Source organism: Gambusia affinis, linkage group LG08, assembly GCF_019740435.1.
Source record: "Gambusia affinis linkage group LG08, SWU_Gaff_1.0, whole genome shotgun sequence".
NCBI lineage: Eukaryota > Metazoa > Chordata > Actinopteri > Cyprinodontiformes > Poeciliidae > Gambusia > Gambusia affinis.
This window is the reverse complement of record NC_057875.1, coordinates 13172134-13193119: the sequence shown is the minus strand read 5'-3', so window position 1 is coordinate 13193119 and position 20986 is coordinate 13172134. Positions and strand designations below refer to the sequence as shown.

The 20986-nt window shown below is 37.0% G+C and overlaps 1 protein-coding gene across 3 annotated transcripts; it reads left to right on the top strand.

Moving 5' to 3' along the window:
* Positions 1-1588: 1588 nt before the first annotated feature.
* arntl2 (aryl hydrocarbon receptor nuclear translocator-like 2) lies at positions 1589-18502 on the top strand. Of its 3 annotated transcripts, XM_044124573.1 has the most exons (17): positions 1589-1986; positions 7961-8084; positions 8173-8226; positions 8327-8368; positions 8484-8641; positions 8817-8896; positions 9133-9225; positions 10444-10561; positions 10646-10795; positions 10902-11145; positions 11427-11533; positions 11732-11882; positions 11982-12052; positions 12966-13077; positions 13838-13928; positions 14266-14365; positions 15256-18502. In XM_044124573.1, exons 1-17 carry the CDS (start codon positions 1929-1931, stop codon positions 15411-15413), a joined length of 1911 nt encoding a protein of 636 aa, XP_043980508.1. In that variant the 5' UTR covers positions 1589-1928; the 3' UTR covers positions 15414-18502. The 3 variants fall into 3 exon arrangements, with proteins under 3 accessions (XP_043980508.1, XP_043980509.1, XP_043980510.1); XM_044124574.1 differs by lacking the exon at positions 9133-9225 and having other exon boundaries at positions 1590-1986; XM_044124575.1 differs by lacking the exons at positions 1589-1986; positions 7961-8084 and having other exon boundaries at positions 8173-8247.
* The last annotated feature ends 2484 nt before the right edge of the window (positions 18503-20986 follow it).

Here is a 20986-nt window from a genome sequence, read left to right as displayed (position 1 = left end):
TAGACCCTGAAGAATTGATTTCAAAAGAAACAGAAGGTTTCTGTGCTCTGGGCGCATAATGTTCTCCATATTTTTCCTCTGACAACATGTAATGCCTGCATTCATTTTGCTCAAGCTCAGCAGGAAAAACATCTCTTGGAATCAGCTGGTTTTGTGCCTGGTTTTCTTGTTGCTGCAAAAACTCCGCTTGAACATGAAGTTCATCCAAAACCAAAGATAGAATGCTAATCTCTCTCTTTAAAGCAATGTTTTTGTCATTATCAGAGGCACTGTCAACTGCAAGGTAACCTATATTTTCCTGAAGCTGCTTCCTTAAATTTTTCCACAGTGAATACACTTTCAACAACCAAGCCTGGGATTGAAAGTACAGATTTTTCCAATGTTCCTTCGCCAAAGTCTCTCTAAACAATTCTGTCTGAAGTCCACTAGAATTGATACTTGTAAGTAGATTTTGAAATTCAAAAGAGCTTTCTTTAGGGTTGGTACTGCTGCTACAATTTGAGTCCACCTTCGAAAGTTCAACCTGTGGTTGAAGGTATTTGCTTCTGTATTGGTCAGTTTTGGCTTTTCCTGTCAAAGACTCTTCCTCATGATCACAAGATCTCTGTTCCAAGGAAAATGGCTCAAGTGCTTCATGCTCCAACACGCACAGTCTGCGTGATTCTTCCTCTTTCTCTGCATCACATATACACGTGTTAAAACTTCTTGACATTGCAATGTCTGGGTAAATCCTGGCAAAGAAAAGTTGTTCAATAGATGAATGATTCTTCTAGTTTTACTTTGCAAAAAAAAAATCGCTGCTAAAAATGTTCTGATCACTCTCCAAAATCCCGAAAACTGGACTGGATCTTACCATGGGTAGAATACAAGTAAAAATAGACGTCAGTGTTCAGGGTTGAACCTCTGTTACGTCATAAAAGAAAATATTTGCATATTCTAACAACAAGATGACGCAGTCAGTTCTCTACCCGCCCACGTCGTTTGCGTCACGCCATCGAGTTGTTAAAAAAATAGATAGATAGATAGATAGATAGATAGATAGATAGATAGATAGATAGATAGATAGATAGATAGATAGATAGATAGATAGATAGATAGATAGATAGATAGATAGATAGATAGATAGATAGATAGATAGATAGATAGATAGATAGATAGATAGATAGATAGATAGATAGATACTTTGTGTAATTTATTTCAACTACAACTTTCATGTCATTTTGCTGCAGGATTAACTGGTGTAATTGAGGAAAGAATACTATGAAATATTGAAGCAACAAGACAGTAACTTGAAGCTACAGCTGAATAAATGCCTTGTGCTTTTACTGCAATTGGGTATGGAAGCAAATTATTGATTGGCCCCAAACAAGTATGTGTACTGTATGTGATGAAAGTTTTTGTCTAAATATGTTTGGGTTTTTTTTTTCAACATTCTAGCGTTATTAATAAATGTACGCCATAACTATCAACATTAACATAATAAGCAAAAGCTGCAAGATTTACATAGTATATTTATTTATTTCAATGATATTCAAATTGGAATGTTATTCCAACTTACAGAGACATACTAGCATAACTAATTAATTAATTAACGTGCTGTTAACAAAGTCCGGAAGGGGTAGCTCTTGACTGTCATGAAGAGAACGGGATCAGCAGCGGTGAACGGGTAGGCGGAGACCGTCCTCTTGCTTCCGCGTTTCCCTCTCACTTCTCTCATTGCACAGCACGCCGGTAATTTTGGTCACGTTTCCAACCCCTCTCATCCTTATTTATTCCCTTTTTAGTTCTACCTGTAGAGAATTTATTAAAACGGCTTTACAACATTTAGTGGAACCTACACAACCCTGTCCTACATAATCGGGGGTTGTCGACTGGCTCATCCATGTATTGGAGTCCTGGGCCCCAGCGCACCGGCTCCTGCTTCAGCCATGTCGGCACAGAACGCAGCGGCTGCCGGCGGTGACAGAGCGGGAAGCGAACCGGCAGGTAAATGAAACACAATACTACCGTTGTCACCGTTGGTAATACTTGCATATGCTGGCAGTAGGGGGTGCCTTGAATCGAGGTTTAGGCTGACAAGGTGAGGTCCAGGGGTGTTTATTGTCAGTTTGTTGCTCCGCTCAACTGAGGAGTTTGCGCTATTCTGAAACTAGGTCAGTAGATCAGTAGAGCAAGCTCGCCCTCTAACGCTACGCCATTTATGTAACAGCTGTACAACCTTGTTTGTCAAACCACCACCGTTTCGCAACCTAAACAAGTCAAATATTAAAAACCTATTGTCTGTTAAATATAATTATTCGCTCCTATTAAGGATTACCGTACATGTAAATCACAACTAAAGCTAGCTTAGCAGCAGCGGGGCCTGTGTTTATCGCTCTCTATGTGTTTATTTAAGGTAGTATTCTTGAGAACACCGTGTTACATTACGTTACAGTAGATTTATTTAGCACTTTGTTTGCAAATATAATCAGTTTTAATTAATACACAGTGTAGTTACGCGTTTTATATGTACAACGGAGGAGCCGAATCGGTTATTTGTTTTAAGCTTTAAGGTTGCCACAGTGAGACTCTGCCTGTAGAAGCCAGTCCTCCTTTAGTGTCACATAAATCAGTTCTAGTTTCAGGACTAGATGTACTGGACTGTTGGAACCAGCCTTAGGGTCAGTTCAGACTGAGTACAAACACACGTGACTGAAAATAAAGGAACACATTTTTTGATTATGCTTAAAAAATATATAAAAAGTAACATGTTCATCTTAGGTAATATAGGTATATATTACCTAAAATATATGTGACCGTCCAGACAAACCGTTGCAAGGCAATTTCAAATTTAGGGTTTTAAATTTCCTTTTTATTTATTACTGTGTAACAGGCTTGGGCTGGTTATTGATATCAAGGTGTACCGCAGTTTTAAGAAGTTGTGGTTTTAAAACTGCTACAATTTCTCATCACATCATTTCTACAATATAAAGTTCTTTTAAGTGGACGCTGGCGAATTAGATGGATGGCTCCCTGCTGGTGCTGCACACTGCCGATCAACTGGCTGAATAGAACTCTAATATAAAAAGCAGTGACGTGCGGTGAGGGTCGTAGCTAGTGAGGAACTGACTTAATCAAAATCAGATTTATAAATATAGACCCCCTGCATGTTATTGTTTACATAAGGAAATTTCGCGCATGCGGACAACGCTGGAGGGCAAAAAGACTATTCTTTTACATACATAGCCGCGCTGTCGCGGTAGAATAATTCCGTTAACTCAATCAAACTTGGACACGTAGATATTATTAATGTCGTGCTGTGCTCCCCAGCAAATGAAAAAACCGTTAAAGTACAACTCAAAACCACTTCTTACTCGTTCTCTGTATCAGCGCTGCTATGCGCAGACTCGTTTCCATAGCAACTGACAACAATGCCCTGCCCCCCCCCCCCAAAAAAAAAAAAAAAACAACAACAAAAAAACAAAATAAAAACACTCAAATATTTCCCAGACAAAGAGCAGAACATTCAGTCTGATACAGTAGTATTGCTTTAGGCTTAATATTTGTTTTGCGATTGTTAATAAGTGATTGCTGTGGTAAGAGGGAAAAAAAAACTATAAATATATCGCTGCACTTGACTTTACTGTATGGCTAGCTCCATGGCTATACTGTCTCTTACTCTGCAGTTGTGCAGTCACAATGTCTGGAATCATGAGCGCCCCCTGCCATGATGTAAGAGAACTGCCTGCCTCACCTCGAATTTCTTCTCCGCCGTTTCTGATCGCTTCTTCGCACATGAAACACGTTACACACACAATTGGTGACAAAAAACACTGTACATTATATACATAAGCTAAGTTATGGAAAATCAGTTCATACATTAAATGTTTTTAAGCCATTATATTTACAGACAGGAGGAGCATGCTCTCATAGAATGGCAGACAGTGCAGTTAGTTTTTCCATGATACAGATGAGACTCTGCCTCACTTACCTCCCCTGACCGCACGTCACTGATACAAAGCCTAATATAATATAGTGTAATTTTCCAATGCTTACAAGAGAGATAAATTTGGCTGTGTAAAGTGTTTCACATGACACAGTGATGGTCTTACAACTAAATTACCTGCTAACTGTAGTTAGAAAGCTACAGATACCAGGGCAACTTTATCAGTTAGACTAATTACCAGCTTATATCAGCTATTCACAAGTTACGAGATGAAGAGAAGAATCCTTGCAATAAGCACTTAGGATGAAGTCATTGTAACTTTTGTGACCAGTAAGTTGTGCAATGTTAGCAAGTGTAGTGCTTTTAATTTAGTCAAAGTTCTGTAACACAAAGCGCTTTACAGAAATTAAAAATACATAAAAAAAAAAACTATGGAGACATTTACCTAAAGTGATCAAACTAAGTAAACAAATGAAAGAAAGAAAATGAAAACATAAGATGGATACATCAGTCAGTTGTGTTGCTCTGTGCTGAAATGCCACTGAGATTATAGAAAGCTTTACAACCTATAAATTCAAAGGTCAATCTATTTGTGATACAGTCTAAGCAAGCAATATTTACACCAAAGTGATAATGTAGTGCTTGCCAAAACAATTAGTTAGGATATTAACTGCTTATTACCATTTACCAGAACCCCACCTCAAAAATCCTGAACTTTTTCTTTAACTTTGAGGACTTCCAGCGTCAGGCCTCAAAGGCCAGAGCCTTTGATACAAAACATCTGAAATAAATGGTTCATTGCCAGGCTTCTGCTTACCTGATGAAATGTTGATTAGGTAATTCAGACATTTGAGGCAGCTGAGCTGGAGTGAAACACCCAAAGCAGCAAAACATAGACATTTTACCATTGGAGTTTGACATCTCTGCTTTTGTAGCATCAAAACCAAAAAATTTCCAAAATGTCATCAAGCATTTCCATGATGCACTTTTTTTAGTTGACTAAAAACCAGGTAAAGGTTAGTGACACGTTTCAACAGAAGTAAGTTACTACTAAAGGAACCAGCAACACATTTTCCTCAATATTCCTGTTTTACATTTACACTCGTTTGTTGTCCATCAGGACCGGCAGGACAGACCTCAAAGAAAAACAGAAATCAGTCTCAGCTAGAAAAGGCCTGGTTGTTGCATCTCTGAAATAGAAGCTTTTTACTGTAAAGCAATAAAACAGTAAACCAAAAAAATACTTGAAAAAAGCCATTGTTTACCTATTGCTAAAAGATAAAAAAAAAAAAAAAACTGCTCTCATGATATCCAAAGATCAAATTGTTGACTTTGGGTCAGTTTGACCCAATTTTTCATACCCACACAATGCTATGTCATACCACTGTGTATAAACAAGTGGAGGGTTTTTTTTGTTTGTTTTTTTTCTTTTTTGGAGGGAATGGGGGTGGGAGGATTTAGGTAAGTGGAATTTTTATGAGTTATGTTCATGGACTGTCATAAAACTATCAAATCCATTTTTGATCTCTGAAGAAGAATAATTTCTTTTGTATTTTAGAGACAGATGATGTAAACTTTATAACTTATTATGATATTTTGTATTCATAGCAATAATAATAAAAATGACTAAAAGTACTTACCAAGTCATCAGGATCTTTTTTTTTTTTGTTCAGCAATAAACATTATGGCTAAGGATGTCCATAACTGCAGTCAAACCTCCTGAGGTATAAATATGGCTCTTAAAAAACAAAATTTATAAAATGTCATGTAAAAACTGAACAAAAAATACTGTAGAAGTACAAGACATGCAAAGTGGTGAAATGACATTCACCCATGCAGGATGGCTGCACAATGTATCATAGATATAGATATATAAATCCAGTAATCTATCACAAATATATTCCAAGTTTCATGACTACATATTTAACATGCCAATAATATATATATCCTGTTGGATAGTCTTTCTGCGGAAGAGGCTCACATTAACACAGATCCCATCATGCTAAAAGTCACAGATATTGTTGAAAGCAAGCATGAGAGAAAGACAGGAGGAAGCGAAATGTTGGTTTGCTTTGCACAGATGAATAAAATCACAGAGTGACACAAACACATTAGCGTTAGCTTAACCCAAGAATGCTCACTGAGGAGCTGCCATGCATTCACCTGTCCTGGTATGTATGAATTAATCAGAATGAAAAGGGTTGAGTGTGCAGTTAGAGGTTTGGCCATGTCTGTTTGCTCAAAATGAATAAAAGGGTGTGTCCATAACTGAATAGGGTTCTTGGCATTTGTTTCATGGATCCTTTCACACCTTGGGATCATCCTTCAAGGTTGGGCACGCCACCTTTGGCACAATCAGTCTATTTGAGGCAATCAAAATAAAATATTTCAGAGTTTTGGGGCCTTAATAGATGCTGAAAAGAGGGATGGACAAAACTCTATTTCTATGGCGAGAAAAGACTGCAGAATGCCATTTTAGTCCTGCATGCAAGGACTTCTTTTCTTCAGTTATTTAAATTCAGTTAAGATCTTTGAGTCACAATAATTTGCAATCTCCTTTTTTCATGTATTTGCATTCTTGTTTTTGAAATATTAATGTATGAGAGTATCTTAACACTTTGAAGATTTAAATGTAGGTTCTGTTGCTTTAAATTAGATAATGAAATTAGACTTTCATCAAGCAGCAGATCGTCATGCTGTGGGTCGTAAAGGTGCAGCCAATACTCAAGTCAAACATTTATTGAATGAGCTTAGAAGTAAACAGTTGAGCCGGAGAGAAAGGTTGTAAGATTTATTGGAAGAATGTTTGTACAGTCTGATCTTCATTTAGCTTCTTTTCAAACTTTTAATCTGGCAGAACTTGGCAGAGTGAGGCGGATTAGAAGTCGGGTCACTGCTGATCTGTTAAAGGCTATTTGGGTCACAGTGTTTGTAGCTCATGGTTAAAAATAGGTGTAATCAATAAAAACCAGTCTGTTTCCAGTCATTCTCCTGAGTTTTTCTCCCACATATTTTTTCAGAAGCCTTACAGCTCATGGCATACCAGACCAGATGTGGAAATATGAAGAATTGAGCTTATTTTTGAGAGCCACTGTCAGCAGTTTGGGATTTAAATGCTTCATTACACACGGTCGCTTTTGAACAACCCATACCGCACCATTCCGGGGCTTCCTTTAGCTGTATGCCTTCAGATAATAGTACGGTACAATTGCGATGCAGCTACTGGCCTCAGACAACACAGTCCATTTATTGGGAACAAAAAAACTTCACTTTTTGTGACAAGCCTGAGTCTTAGTGCATCATGTTGGTGCATTTGTAGGAACGCCACATCCTGAATACACCAGACCATAAAATAGCGTTCCAAACCACCCTGGCACGTGGCAGACTGTGGAAATGAGGAATAAAAACTTTCCAATGTCCCTGAGTTAAAACAATTCTGCAAAGAAAATTAGGCCAAAATTCCTCTGCAGCAATGTAAAAGATAAATGGTTCGTTATTGCAATCATTTGATGGCAGTTGTTGCTGCCAAGGTTGGCACAAGTTGTTAGGTTTATGGAAATGTACATTTTCATAAAGGGCTAGATTGGTTTGGGAAGCTTATTGTCCTACAAACAGCTCATTGTAATTAGTATGGTTATATTTGTCTGAAATAACTTTTTTTATCCAAAATGTTCAATTATAATGAAAATAGAATATATTTTTACAGCAATGTAGATTTAGGAAAAATGTTCCTGGTGTAAAACTTCATGAAATGCCAATATCAGTGATGGTTCACTTTTGAATCACTTTTGAACAGCCTGATTTTGTCATTTTCTGTTTCGGTAACTATGGAGGGAGTTAGTTTATGGTCCTCACAGCCTGAGAAAACTCAGCTGTGTTCTTTGCTATTTGAATAAAAGGAACATGAACTTTTGGGGGAATTTTATCAAACTTTGCTGTGCCTCAATAACCATAAACTGCCCATGTCTTGCTGCAGATAAATTATGATCTTAACATCTAGAATTTGTTTCAGAGCATTTGATGTCTGTGTTCCAGATGATGTGCTGGTTGAGGAAGAACAGAGCAACTCTCTGCCCAGCTTGATGACCCCATCCATAACATCTGGTATGTCCTCGAGTATGGACATGCCAAGGAAGCGGAAGGGAAGCACAGACAACCAGTTAGTACTCCTCATACATTTGATCTGATTAAAATACACCAAAAAAAAAAAACAAACCCTGTTAAATTATGTGTTTATTTCCTCTCAGGGATTCAAAATTGGCTATGATTAGCGATGCAGATATGGAAGATGACCAAAACAGGTGCTTTGCTCATTTTTAAAGGGAAGCAAATATTTTTGTACAAATTTTGTCAGAATAAATTTAATCTATCCTTGTGAATTTGGTGATTTTCTCTCCACAGGTCAGACGGAGAGGACCAGCATGTCAAAATTAAATGCTTCAGGTAGAAAAACCTTATAATAAACCTTAGGTTAAACAAATGTCTGTTATAGTTCAATAATCCAGACCGTGCTACTTTTCAGAGGTCAGTGACATGTTTATTTAAATGTCTTTTGCAGGGAACCACACAGCCAAATTGAGAAGAGGAGACGAGACAAAATGAACAATCTTATTGACAAACTTTCAGCCATGATCCCCACATGTAACCCCATGTCCCGTAAACTGGACAAACTCACGGTGCTCAGAATGGCAGTGCAGCACCTCAAATCCCTCAAAGGTACAAATTACATCCATAACCTGTAGTAATCAAAGATGGTAAGCCCTACTTTTCTCAGTTCAAAATACTTCGAACTTAGACTTAACTGACAGAGACAATGTATGTCTTGTTAACTTCTTTTGTTTTTTGCTAAAATTTTAAGCCTTTTACATTGTGAAACTGTCTGTAATTTCAGGTTCAGCGAGCTCCTTTTCTGAAGCGAGCTCCAAACCGTCATTTCTTCCCGATGAAGAGCTTAAACATCTTGTCCTCAAGGTCAACATGAGATAGTAAAACACGTTTGCATGTGTTACCTTATGATCAAAGTTTTAAGGATATTAGAATTTTCCATCAATTACAAAGCAATCAAGTAGACTAGATTAGTTTTCCTTTATTTTTGAACCACATTAGTTACATTTACAATGTACAGCATTTTACAAAAGCCTGATGGCTTTGTGCTTTTGTCTTGAGCAGATCCTGACTGTCGCTCTTTCCTTGTCTCTGTTGTGCAGGCTGCAGATGGGTTCCTGTTTGTAGTGGGCTGTGATCGCGGGAAAATAGTTTTTGTCTCAGAGTCCGTCACAAAGATATTAAATTATAGTCGGGTAACACTTTTACATTTGTCGTATAATCTGCTGTTTTTGTGGCTTTATGTAAAAACACCAGACACACTAGATGGGTTTTTGTTATGAAGTCTGCATAGTGGATAGATGGGAATCTATGAGGTGCTGGTGACTTTAAAAGAGAGCATTTTCCTTGCTGTAGACCTGCTAGTTAAAACTAAAACATTCATTCAATATATATGTGCTTGATAGTTATGTTTGTACTGCTATTATAAATGGACATTTCTGTTTGGAGTTTGGCCATATTAAGATCTTAATCTGTCATATTTCTGCTAACTTGCTGTATCTTGTGTTTTCATACCCACTGAACTTTTCCCTGTTTTATCCTGTTACAACCACAAACGTGAATGGGTTTTATGTGGTCGACCAACACAATAGTGGTGCATAATTGTGATGAGGAAAATAACAATCAGGTAACAGGTAACAGGTGGTTTGTAGTTACAGCAACAAGTCCAAAAGCCACAGCTTCTGTTACACTTTCAAATGTGTGACATGTTTTGCTCCATATTTCAGGTCTTTAACTCCGACCAGCCTCTCATTCCCTGCAGAAGAAGGCAACCCTAATATTTTTGCTGCCTCTTCCATCTTACACTGTTTATATTCCAGGATTTTCTATGATGGTTTTCTACCACATGTAGTATTTTGTATTGAGATTGTAAAGTTTCATTTTGGTTCTTCCACATGTTCAGAGAGTTTCTGTGTCCCTGGGTCTTTGTGGTTGTGTATTTTGATTCCTTCACAGATCAGCCTAAATTTGACTGAATTTAAATGGCACACAGCTAGATTTTGTTTACTAAATTGTCTATTTTTTATTGGTTTTTAAATTTATCTAAATAAAGATGCCAGTCTCAGTTTTCAAACTTGTATGACCTTCCTTATACTTACTTAACGATTATGCTCTACTTTTGTGTTGCCATAAAATCCCATTAAAAATATTAGACTTTGTGATTGTAATGTGACAAAATGTTAAAAGTTCAAGAATTATGATTACTTCAACATTAATAATGTGTCTTTAAGATCTGAATCTGACTTATTTCTATCTTTGCACCCTGTCTGGTGTGCTCCTGGGACAAAAGTCCTCAGTAAAAATACCCTTCGAAACTAGTTGTTGGCTCGGTTTAAATTAGGTATTTTTGTTGGTTGTTTCATCCACATGGAAGCCTTGTTTAAGTATGCGGTGTCCTGTGTTTTTTACTTTAGGCGGAGCTGATTGGACAGAGCTTGTTTGACTACATACACCCCAAGGACATGGGAAAAGTGAAGGAGCAACTGTCTGCTTCTGAATTGCACCCTCGTGAGCGACTAATAGATGCTAAAAGTAAGGCGTTTTATTTTTGTCTTTGTGTGAGAGGTCAATAGATTTAATTCACCGCAGTGCGTTTAACACTCTGAGTATCTGCAGCTGGTCTGCAGGTTCAGGCTGACCTTCCCATCGGTGCGTCACGGTTGTGCTCAGGCGCTCGGCGCTCTTTCTTTTGTCGCATGAAGTACAACAAAATACCTGTGAAAATTGAAGAAAAGGAAACCCAGGCAAACACCTCTAAAAAGAAAGGTGATCACAAATTGCTTGGCAGTTTCCACAAATGACCCCCAAATGTGGATTTTATTTTGTGCATATTGTTTATGGTATTAAATGCATATTTTTATATTTTTTTAAGAGTCACAGAAATACTGCACAGTCCACTGCACTGGCTATATGCGCAGTTGGCCTACCAGTCAGATGGGAGCAGAGGGGGAAGGAGAAGGAGACAAGCAGGACAGCTCCTATTTTAGCTGTCTGGTGGCGGTGGGACGCGTCCATTCACACTCAGCTCCGCAAGTTAACGGGGAAGTCCGAGTTAAACCCACCGAGTTTGTTACACGCTACGCCATGGATGGAAAATTCACCTTTGTTGATCAAAGGTAAATTTAATTTCCTGTTGCAGGAGGGTAAGATGTCCTAGAGGATGATGTAGCTTGTCTATAGACGGACCATAGCTGGCTACAATTACATTTTATTACTTAATTTTCATATATAAAAGAAACAGACCTGCACTGTTTAACATCATGGTGTTTATAAAGCGGTTGAAAAACGTGTAACTTAAAGCATTAGTGGAGGAGGGTGGGGATTTATGTCTTAACACATTATAAATTCCACTCCCTCTGCAGCTTTTCATTGTCTTTGAACTTTTTTCCTCCAACAGAGCAACAACCATTCTGGGTTATCTTCCCCAAGAATTGCTGGGAACGTCGTGCTACGAGTACTTCCATCAAGATGACTTGCTGCATTTAGCCGATCGACATCGAAAAGGTAACCTACCTGTCTTGGTTAGTTTTCTTTAAGCCTTTCTAAAGTCCCTGCTGCATAAAATACACCAGCTTCAACATTGCTGCGATGCATATCGAGCTGCAAATTTCTCATTGCTCCAACTGGTAATTTTGCACACAGTATGTTTTGTCTAATATGTTGTTTAATTTGCATTTTTTTCTTCTTGTCACCTCTTTACAGTCTTGCGAAGTCGGGAGAAAATAGAGACAAACTGCTATAAATTCAAAACAAAATACGGCTCTTTTGTCACTCTGCAAAGTCAGTGGTTTAGTTTTGTCAATCCTTGGAACAAAGAAGTCGAATACATAGTGTCAACCAACACAGTAATATCGTAAGTATATGCCTGCAGCATTTTATGCTTTATCTGACTATATCTGCACAAGGCTGCTCAGAAAACCATCTGCTTCCTGTTCTCTCCTCCTCTGATAAGGTATGACAACAGTCGAACAGCGCGGCCTGGACACAAGTCTGAACAGTCGGGCAATTCCAAGGCTTCAGAAGGTCAGAGCATAACAACCACTGATTTACATCTGTGTGCAGCTTTCATTCTTGCATGCAGCATCTTCTATGATCTTCCATGCAGCTGAGCATGTCGGTGTTTTTAGTGAATGACGTGTGTTTTTCCGTTGAAGTCAGTAAACCAAGTCTGACCTAGAAATGTTTGTAGGTCCCTTTGAGCATGTTGTTTAAGAAACTGGTGAGCACTGAAAGATGGGCTCAATTAGTTTGTTTTAAGTGGAAAACTAAACAATGTTGTTAATTAATGCAGTTCAGCCACATTATATGTTGTGCTTGAAAGTTGTGTAATAATACTAGAGTTAATTTCTAGAAAAACCATACATATATTTCTACTTATTGCAATTATTGTGACTCTTGTGAGTCCTGAAAAGTATGGATTTGGCTTTGATAATATCTAAAAGCCAAAAGGAAAACAGCAAATTGCTAATTAAAAAAAAAAAGATTGTTTTAGACTTTGTTTTTTTCTTACATTTAAATTGACATTTGAGTTTCCACATCACGTGTTGATTTTATCCTTCACCTTTTAGCATTTTGGGTTTTATTCTACAACTTAACTGAAGGCACACATTGAAAATTTAACAAAAGGGCCATTTACTAACTGCTTGGTCTGTACACAACATTAAATTCAAGTTGAGCGGATGCCTTGATTCTTAAAAACAAAGCAATAAAACCAACTTCTAAAGCAGCAGAAACCACCTCAAGGCTCTTTGAAATGCATTTATTCAGTGTGACGCTGGACAAAAAACTTTCGTTGGTGTGTTTGGATAATTTTAGAAACATTTGTTTGTCTGATTAATTAAGTTTTGTTGCTTTAAACAGAATTATAAAAATAAACCTGCCCTTTGCATATAAAAATACGTATTTTTGAATCCTAATCTTACTTATATTCTGACAGACTGCAAGAAGTCCCTTCCAGTTATACCAGGCATCTCCTCTGCATCTGGAACTATGATATACGCCGGAAGTATTGGTACACAGATTGCTAATGAGCTGCTGGATTTCAACAAGTACGGCATCACAACAAAAATTTAATTTTTAGGGTCATGAGAAAAAATTAGACACCTTATGCTATAAAACAGACATAAGGATATCCTATGTTAATTTTCAAATCGGGTAGATAAATAATAACTGAATATTTTAAAATACTTTCTTTAATATGAGTCAGATATTTCCACTGTTTTAGAAAAAAATCCAATCAAATATGGAAAATATTCCACATTTCTGACCTGAGGCCTCTGGAAAAATGGTCTCAAAAATTCCTTGTGGATTTTATGGAAAATAACCTGCCATTGGAGAACTTTAGAAACTGCTACCAACATGCTCAGCTTTGGCCATGCAAATGACTGTAACCTGAAAGCAGGCCGCAGGATGCCACAAAAAGGCTCCAAAAATCCTTAAATGTTCTCTTGGCGCCTGCAGCAGGTTCTTACTGCAGTGGAAGTGAAAGTGCCTCTCCACAATCAGGAAGAAACTCAAAAAAATTTAACTCTTGTGGTCGGTGTTCAAGCAGGAAACATTTGCTCTCTCAGATAAACATCAAACTTAAAGTGAGGGAATTTAAAAAATGACTAGAAATCTGTTATGTTAAACTTTTTTCTTATAAAAGAACTGAATATGTAATGGGATGTTCTAATTTTCTCTCATGGCTTAATTCTAACCTAAATCTTCCCATGTTTTTTTTTTCTTTTCATCCATCTTCTTAAGCAGCTGTTTTTCCTGCTATGCTGTTTAATGCATTATTGATTAGGTCTGTGTTGATCTGTTCAGGCTGAATTCATCACCTTCTAGTGGGAACGCCAGTCCATTCAGTCTGGCACAGGATAAATCTCCCCAAACACTCAATCAGGTCACCAACAGTGTAAGTTTCTGTTACATAAATCCTGTCCAGAAAACAAATTTTAAATGGTTTCATATGTAGATATGGGCTTTAGAAATGTTTCTATGAACCGTTTACATAACAAAGATGTTTCTCAATACAGGAGGAAAAAAATGACTCCTGTGTTGGTGTTTTAAGTGCGTTCAGTCTGTTTCTTACAACTCTTTTTGTTTTAAAACATTAAAATAGTGTCTGTTATTGCTTAGAATATTCATCTCAAATTGTTTGGAGTTTTAAAATCACCTCAAAAGAATAGATCTTTGTTAGTGCTTCCTTTTATGCATACTGCCTCTAAACTGCTTCTCTTTTTCCTCTCCAGGTGCCAAACGGAGAAACTTCTGACATGGAGATCCCAGGAAAGTCGAGCTCAGAGGGTGAACCTCAAGGGGCTTCATTCCCAGGCGGAGACTCGCTGATGGGTACTCTATCCGAACCTCTTAATAATCTTAAAACCTATTTACTTCTCCTTCATTACAGTATAAGGCTGAATCACATACTTCCATGCTTCCTCCCTCCCATTGTTGCTTTGCCCTTAATTCATGAGGTGGTGAAAATACTCCACTGTGAAATGGGATTCTCTTCCAATAAATAAAATCAGTTCAAACTCGTTTTTAACATGTAAATAAATGACGTACTGTGCTGTAAGCAATTATCAATCCCGCATTATATATTTTTATACTTCTTAAGAAAATGTCCCTTGGTAACAAGTTCAATTTTGACATAACAGTATTTTCAGTAACAGGTTGACAATGAACTAAAAAAATAAATACTTCTGTGCTCCAAAGCAGCAGACTTTCAGTAACTACAGCAATCTTTAAGGCAGCAAAAAGCATGTAATAAAGCTTTGCTGAATATTGTAATAACTATGTTGATTTCAACATTTTCCAAACTCTTGTCTGCTTTTTCCACAGTCACAATTGTCCCACTCTTCTCTGTGAGCTTAAGCATTTGCAGCTAGAAGCATGCATAAAGTAGGAACCTTAGATGGCAGTAGAAGTTTGTCTTTTGACAGTTTTGTCTGCCAAAACTTTATTTACAGACACAATGTGCTTTCTTGGTACTTGAAACATAATATCTTATGAAATATTGGACTTCATAAGATATTATTGGACTTTTCAGAGGCTCACTTTGTTTCCTAGTGAGCCTCTGAAAAGTTTCTCTTTCTAAGATCCATAATCTCTTAGTTAGCCAACTACTTCTCAGAAACAATTGGGACCCCCTACTCCTTCAAAACTTAGGGTTAAGGAAGAGGTGAGGAGTGCAAGATGATTCAGCCTAAATGTGTGTTTACTTTTTCCCTTTGCTTCAGGGGAGAATTCCCAGCTGGATTTGGACAGTGTTGTCGGACCCAGCCTGAATAGTTTCAGCACCGACGAAGCGGCCATGGCAGTGATCATGAGCCTGCTGGAGACCGACACAAACTTGGGAGAAGCTGTAGACTTTGAAGAGATGCACTGGTCTTTATAAAACCCGTATTACAGCTGCTGTGGGGAAACATTTGAGTAATCAAGTTTCTTGGTGACAGGAATGCTAACTCCAAAAAGCAGCATTTATAATTTTTTTTTTTTTTATGTAGAGACTTTAAATTATTAGTTAACCCCTTTTGTCATAAGCTTTATAGTTTCTTGGCGACTGCTCTCCCAAGATCAGGAGCGGTGACCATCTGGGACACTTTCCCTCCTCAGACGGAGGATGTTCCTCTTGAGCCTTGCAGCAATTTCTTACTAGATAAAAGTTTTAACAAGTTGAGACAAAAAGTTGAATTACCAACTTTTTATTCCTCCATCACAGTTGGAAAAAGATTTAGGTATGAAAATGCAAAAAAAAAAAATAAAATAAAAACACACTGAACTGATATGTTGCTACTGTTTGAATACTAAAAAATAGGACATGAGGAAGACAGCCTGGTCCCTCTCTGTAAAGCATTGGAGCGCTCCATCGCAGGCCAACTTCTGTAACATCTACCTTTTTTAGAGTCAACTCTTATATGGATGCTTGGAGGGTTTCTCTTGTCAGTATCAGAACATAATTCAAAAAAGCAGCCCTGTAAAGCTCTTCTCTTCTACATTGATCTATATATGCTGTATTTTATGGGGTTAATGAGAGTATACACCACATTTTCAGACCATATGTGTCTTAAAGGGACAGTTTGCAAAGAAGGCCCCAGTTTAATAACTTCAGCATCAGACATGGAGCAGGTTGGGATATGATATTTGTCCTTATACATTTAGAACAATAGTAGTGTAGGTCAACTTCATGCTAAGCAAAAACAAAACAAAAACACATTTCAAAAGTGGTGACTATGAGTTTTTGTTAGCAACTCGCTTTAAATTTGGTCAGTCTGTGTTAAAGTTGAATCATCTGAGGGATGATAGAGGAGATAATTCAAGGAGTTGAATGACTTCCAGACTTCCCTGCTTTCTCTGACTGTACCAGTTCACCTGTGTGTTCTTATGCCACATCAGCTTCATAGTTTTGCAGGTAAGCTCTAGCTTTAGGCATGTTTCTTAATTTTTTGTTGTTTTTATTTTAAATGTACATTTATGCACTGACCTATTTCCGAAGATGTGTTAATGTTTTTCGTGCTTACTGGGTGCACACTGGGTTGTCTCATAAAGTTCCGGTCAGTAGTTTACATACATTCTTTGTCGGCATGAATGTCGTGTTATTTGAGGTTTCTAAGCTTCATTTAAACTGTTCTTTTTCTCTCTCTCTCTCCAGGGTTTAATAATTAAACAATACACAATTTCAGAGATTTTTGGAAAATTGGGTTCACAAGTTATACATTTATTGCGACCACTGAATTCCCACCCTGACCTCAACTCTTAAAATGTTCCTAATATTTCTAGTCTGTTTTTTAAAAGCCAGATTTGTATTGGGAAACCAGTGGCAATTACTGAACCTTACAAATTTTGCCAAGGAGAGTGCAAGAATATTAGACCAGAATCTTGTTGTTAGCTAGCAATACTTGGTGGTTCAGGTGCAACCTGTAAAGCAAAGCTAAGCCAAATAACAATGAGGGGGGTTTTGTATAATTGAGCCTGTATGAATTAAAAAGAATTTTATCTTCTTAAATTTAAAAATTATTTCAGTAGTGTGTTACATCTTCTCACCCTGCTTAAAGAAGGGCTCAAATGTATCATCAACAACCTGCAGACAATTTTTTTTACATTAATGCTATGATGTGTGTATGTAAACTTTTGACCAGAACAGTGCTTTCTTTAAGGGATTGTGCTATGCCGAACTATCATTCCTCACGTTTCTACATTTAAATTTGTCCTTTGTTGTTTTCTCTCTACATAGTGGTTTGTGCATGCAACTTTTGAGTCCCTGAACTTTTCTGAATCCTGTTGCCATTTACCTCATGTAGAGTTTTGACTTTCTGTTGCTTAGACTTGCACATTTTATCTCTTAGGGAGAAAAGTGATAGCCATTATTATGATAATCTGTTTTGTTGGTGATACACTGTATTGTCCCTTTGGGTTTGAGTTTTATTATGTAATCACCAAAATTCTCTCAAAATTAACAAAATTTATGCTAATAACAGCTATTGTTGAATTTATGTACCTGTATGTAAACTCTTTGAAAGAAAGCTAATTTATTGGTTGTTTTATTGTATAAAAACATGTTCTTAAAATATTAAATGCCAAACTATATATGAATTTAAGATGCTGTCAAGTATCATTAGCCATTAACACTTCCATTTTACAAGTTGTAGCTACAGATATGACATTTTCTATTCTAATTGTTGAACACAGAGTGTTATAAGAAGAACATTGGAAAGAAAATTGTACAATTTTTCAATATTTTTGTCAAAAATTTGTGTACGTCTATTTTACCCTATATAAATAATATCTAATATACTGGCACCTAAGCATTAGATGGAATAGTTTGTCTTGTTTGGTATCTCGGGCCACGATTTAATAATTTCTTGAGGACTGTTAAGTTTTTATCCCCAATAAGAACTCTTGTTTCATGGATGGAAAAGGTTGTGAATTATGAAGAATACTGTCTTGTCTTATTTAGCTTGAATTATGAGAAGCCAGTCGACGGAGCAGCTGAATTCACAGGGACTCCCCTGCCTGTGTCCGAAGTGCCTTTGGACATTTCTGCTCGGACACACGATGAAACCTGTGTTGGTTTTTTTTCTGTTTTACTTGGAGGCGCCTCTGTGGACCGAACGGAGGGCTAAACTGCATATCTTTGGATTAACTTGAAGCTCCATCCATGGCATGCTGTGCCCATCAACGGATGATGTGGAAACCTGTGCAGAGATGGATGGAGCAGCTGCACATGTTGGCTTCAGAACTCACTACCTAACCAAACACACAGCGCTAAAGAGTCATGCCATGGATGCAGGTCCTTTTTTTCTTTTTCTAAGGCTGTTTGGTATTGTTACTGTGCAGCTTCCTCCGTTGTTCCACTGTTGTGGTTGTCGTTTCCTCAGAAAAATAATATATTGCTCTCATGTCAGCCTGTTTTGCTGTGACAGAGTGATTGACCTTTTCACAGAGTTTTGCTTCGACTCCATTTGAAATAAAATGTAGTTTTTGTAAGCAAGTGAATTGTCTTTTTGTGTGTCCAGATATTGGTTTTTAAAGCCAATCAGTGCCAGAGATAGTTTATTTTAATCTGGGATATATGACTCACTGCATGAAAAGTTGCAAGGTTGTATCTTTCTACGACCAAGTTGTAGACCTTTGATGTAGAAAACAAAATATTTTCTGTGATGGCTTCAAAGTGCATAAAAACAAGAAAACCATAAAAACACCACACAAGCAAAAAAAAAAAAAAAAAAACTGCAAAAAATAAATTGTGCATAATTTTCAATAATAAAGCAATATAAATGCACAATAAGAGGTTAAAATAGTTCAATGAAGTAGTAAAAGAAGCAGTGGTTTTTTTTTACATGTATTTTGTCTTGCTGAATTTATTTTGGAGTAGAGACCACATATGTTTAAGTCTTCAATAACAGCTAGTTTTTAATAATTTTTTTCTGTATTTGTTTTTCAGTTCTATAAAAGACCAGGCTAATAAGCCCTTGACTAGAGTACTTATGGATAACGCTTGCTTTGCAAAAAAAATTTAAATAAATAAACAAACTCTGATAGAAAAACTAAAGTGAAATATTATAGCAAATGTTTCCCAGAATGTTGTGAAATTAAATTAATCTTCTATTACTCATTTTACTTGCATATTCAGTTAAATTGTGGGCAAAATGAAAGCACTGCTAGAAAATATGACGAATGGCTAATGGCACTGACGTTGATTATAAAACTTTGCAGTAACCCATAATCTCCAGTAGAGAGCGCTGGTGGCACAGTGTGCAGAGTCAAAACCCCTGAAAGGCTTTAAGAATTTCAACTTTACAGCTGTATTCAGTATAATTGTATATTAATGGAGTGATTTAAATGTCTTTGTATAGAAAATACCTTTTCAAAACTTGTTTTAGCCTTTCGGCTTCCTATTGGAGCAAAGTGACCAGAAATAAACAAATTGGCCTTTTTTTCATCCATTCTTTCGGGTTTATTTGGCTCATTTAACTTTATTTTCTACTGCAAAACAATGTCAGTGATATCCAGTCAATATTTTCTATTTACTCTATTTGTTATTTGAATTGTACAATGTTAATGTTTCTGAATGGTGAGCGAAAATGAGGTCTGCAAATATTAATTTGTCTCCAACAATTAGCAAGAAAAGCCTCAGCTCCATTTGGTGACAGTTGTCTTTGTTACAGTGACTTGGTTATTATTACTGTTTCAAAGGTTAAGAAAAGTGTTCCTGGTATGTTATTGAACTGCTACAGTGAAGCTGAAACATTGATATTACTTAAAAGCGTTGTCTTTTCATCATAAGAAATTAATTTGGTGTTATCTCTCCAGTGCCGGGCCCATAATAGGGGCACCGGCCTCCGTTGGCCCCCCATCTAGAACCGCCCATACTTCTTCCCCACATTTTGTCTCCTACATGACTTTACTATGACATAAAAAGCAAACTTTTTATTGATCATGGCTCAAGATCATCACTGAAGGTCTTTGATAACAAAATGCGGCCGCTCCAGTAGGTTGTGGTCTACTTCATGAACCCGTCCCGTGTGCTTTACTGTTGCCAAACTTATATGAAAGTGCAAATGCTATGCTGCAGCCATATCACAAACAACTACACAAAACTAATTGATTAAAAATAAGAAAACATTAGAAATTGACAGTCAAAATAAACCAACTCAGATCAGTTGCTAATATGATGTTACTTTATCTTTAGATAACTTTTGTTTGGAATGACTTTCCAAACAAATGGAAAAATCATTATTCTAAAGGGGACCAACTACATCTAAAGAGAATCTGATTGGCTTAGCAGAACAGTAGCTAGTAGCTTCAAAGGGTCATTCTGAACTTTGTTTACAATCATGATAGTTATAATTCTTTGGTTTATTTTTGTAAATCTAATGTTTCACATAGCTTTTTTTTATATCAATAATACATCCCAGTTAAGGTCGCCTGAGGTAAACCTCTGACTATCACTTCTCAAACTTTGAAGAAAATATCCTTTCATGATCCAACACAAAATTACAATAACTACTTTAATTAATGTAACATTATTAACCATTGTGCTTTTTGACTACTATCATCTTTGCCAAATAAATCAATTAAAATATGCAAGCTTTCAGGAGTCAAGTGACAGACTAACAGATAGATCTCTCTTACTCATTTGCTCCTGTTACGCTACAGCGAACGCCCCAGGCTTCCTGGCTTGTAAAAGGGCGCATTCCCTAACAGTCAGCCGGGAAACAACTCGGATAAAAGTGGTGGACGTCAAGAAGAGTTTTTCTTTTAAATGGGGGCACAAAAACTTTTTTCCAAGGGGATGGTGATCATCCCCTGGAGAGTGTGACTCAGATCAGCCACATTAATCTGAGTTTATTATGTAATTATTAACAGTTCTTAATCTTTTTAACAAAGAAGCACATTCTGCTTTGGGTCTATGCCTCATCCCAAAACACTCATTGGTATCCTCATGCAGCAATCCCTCCCTACTGCAGT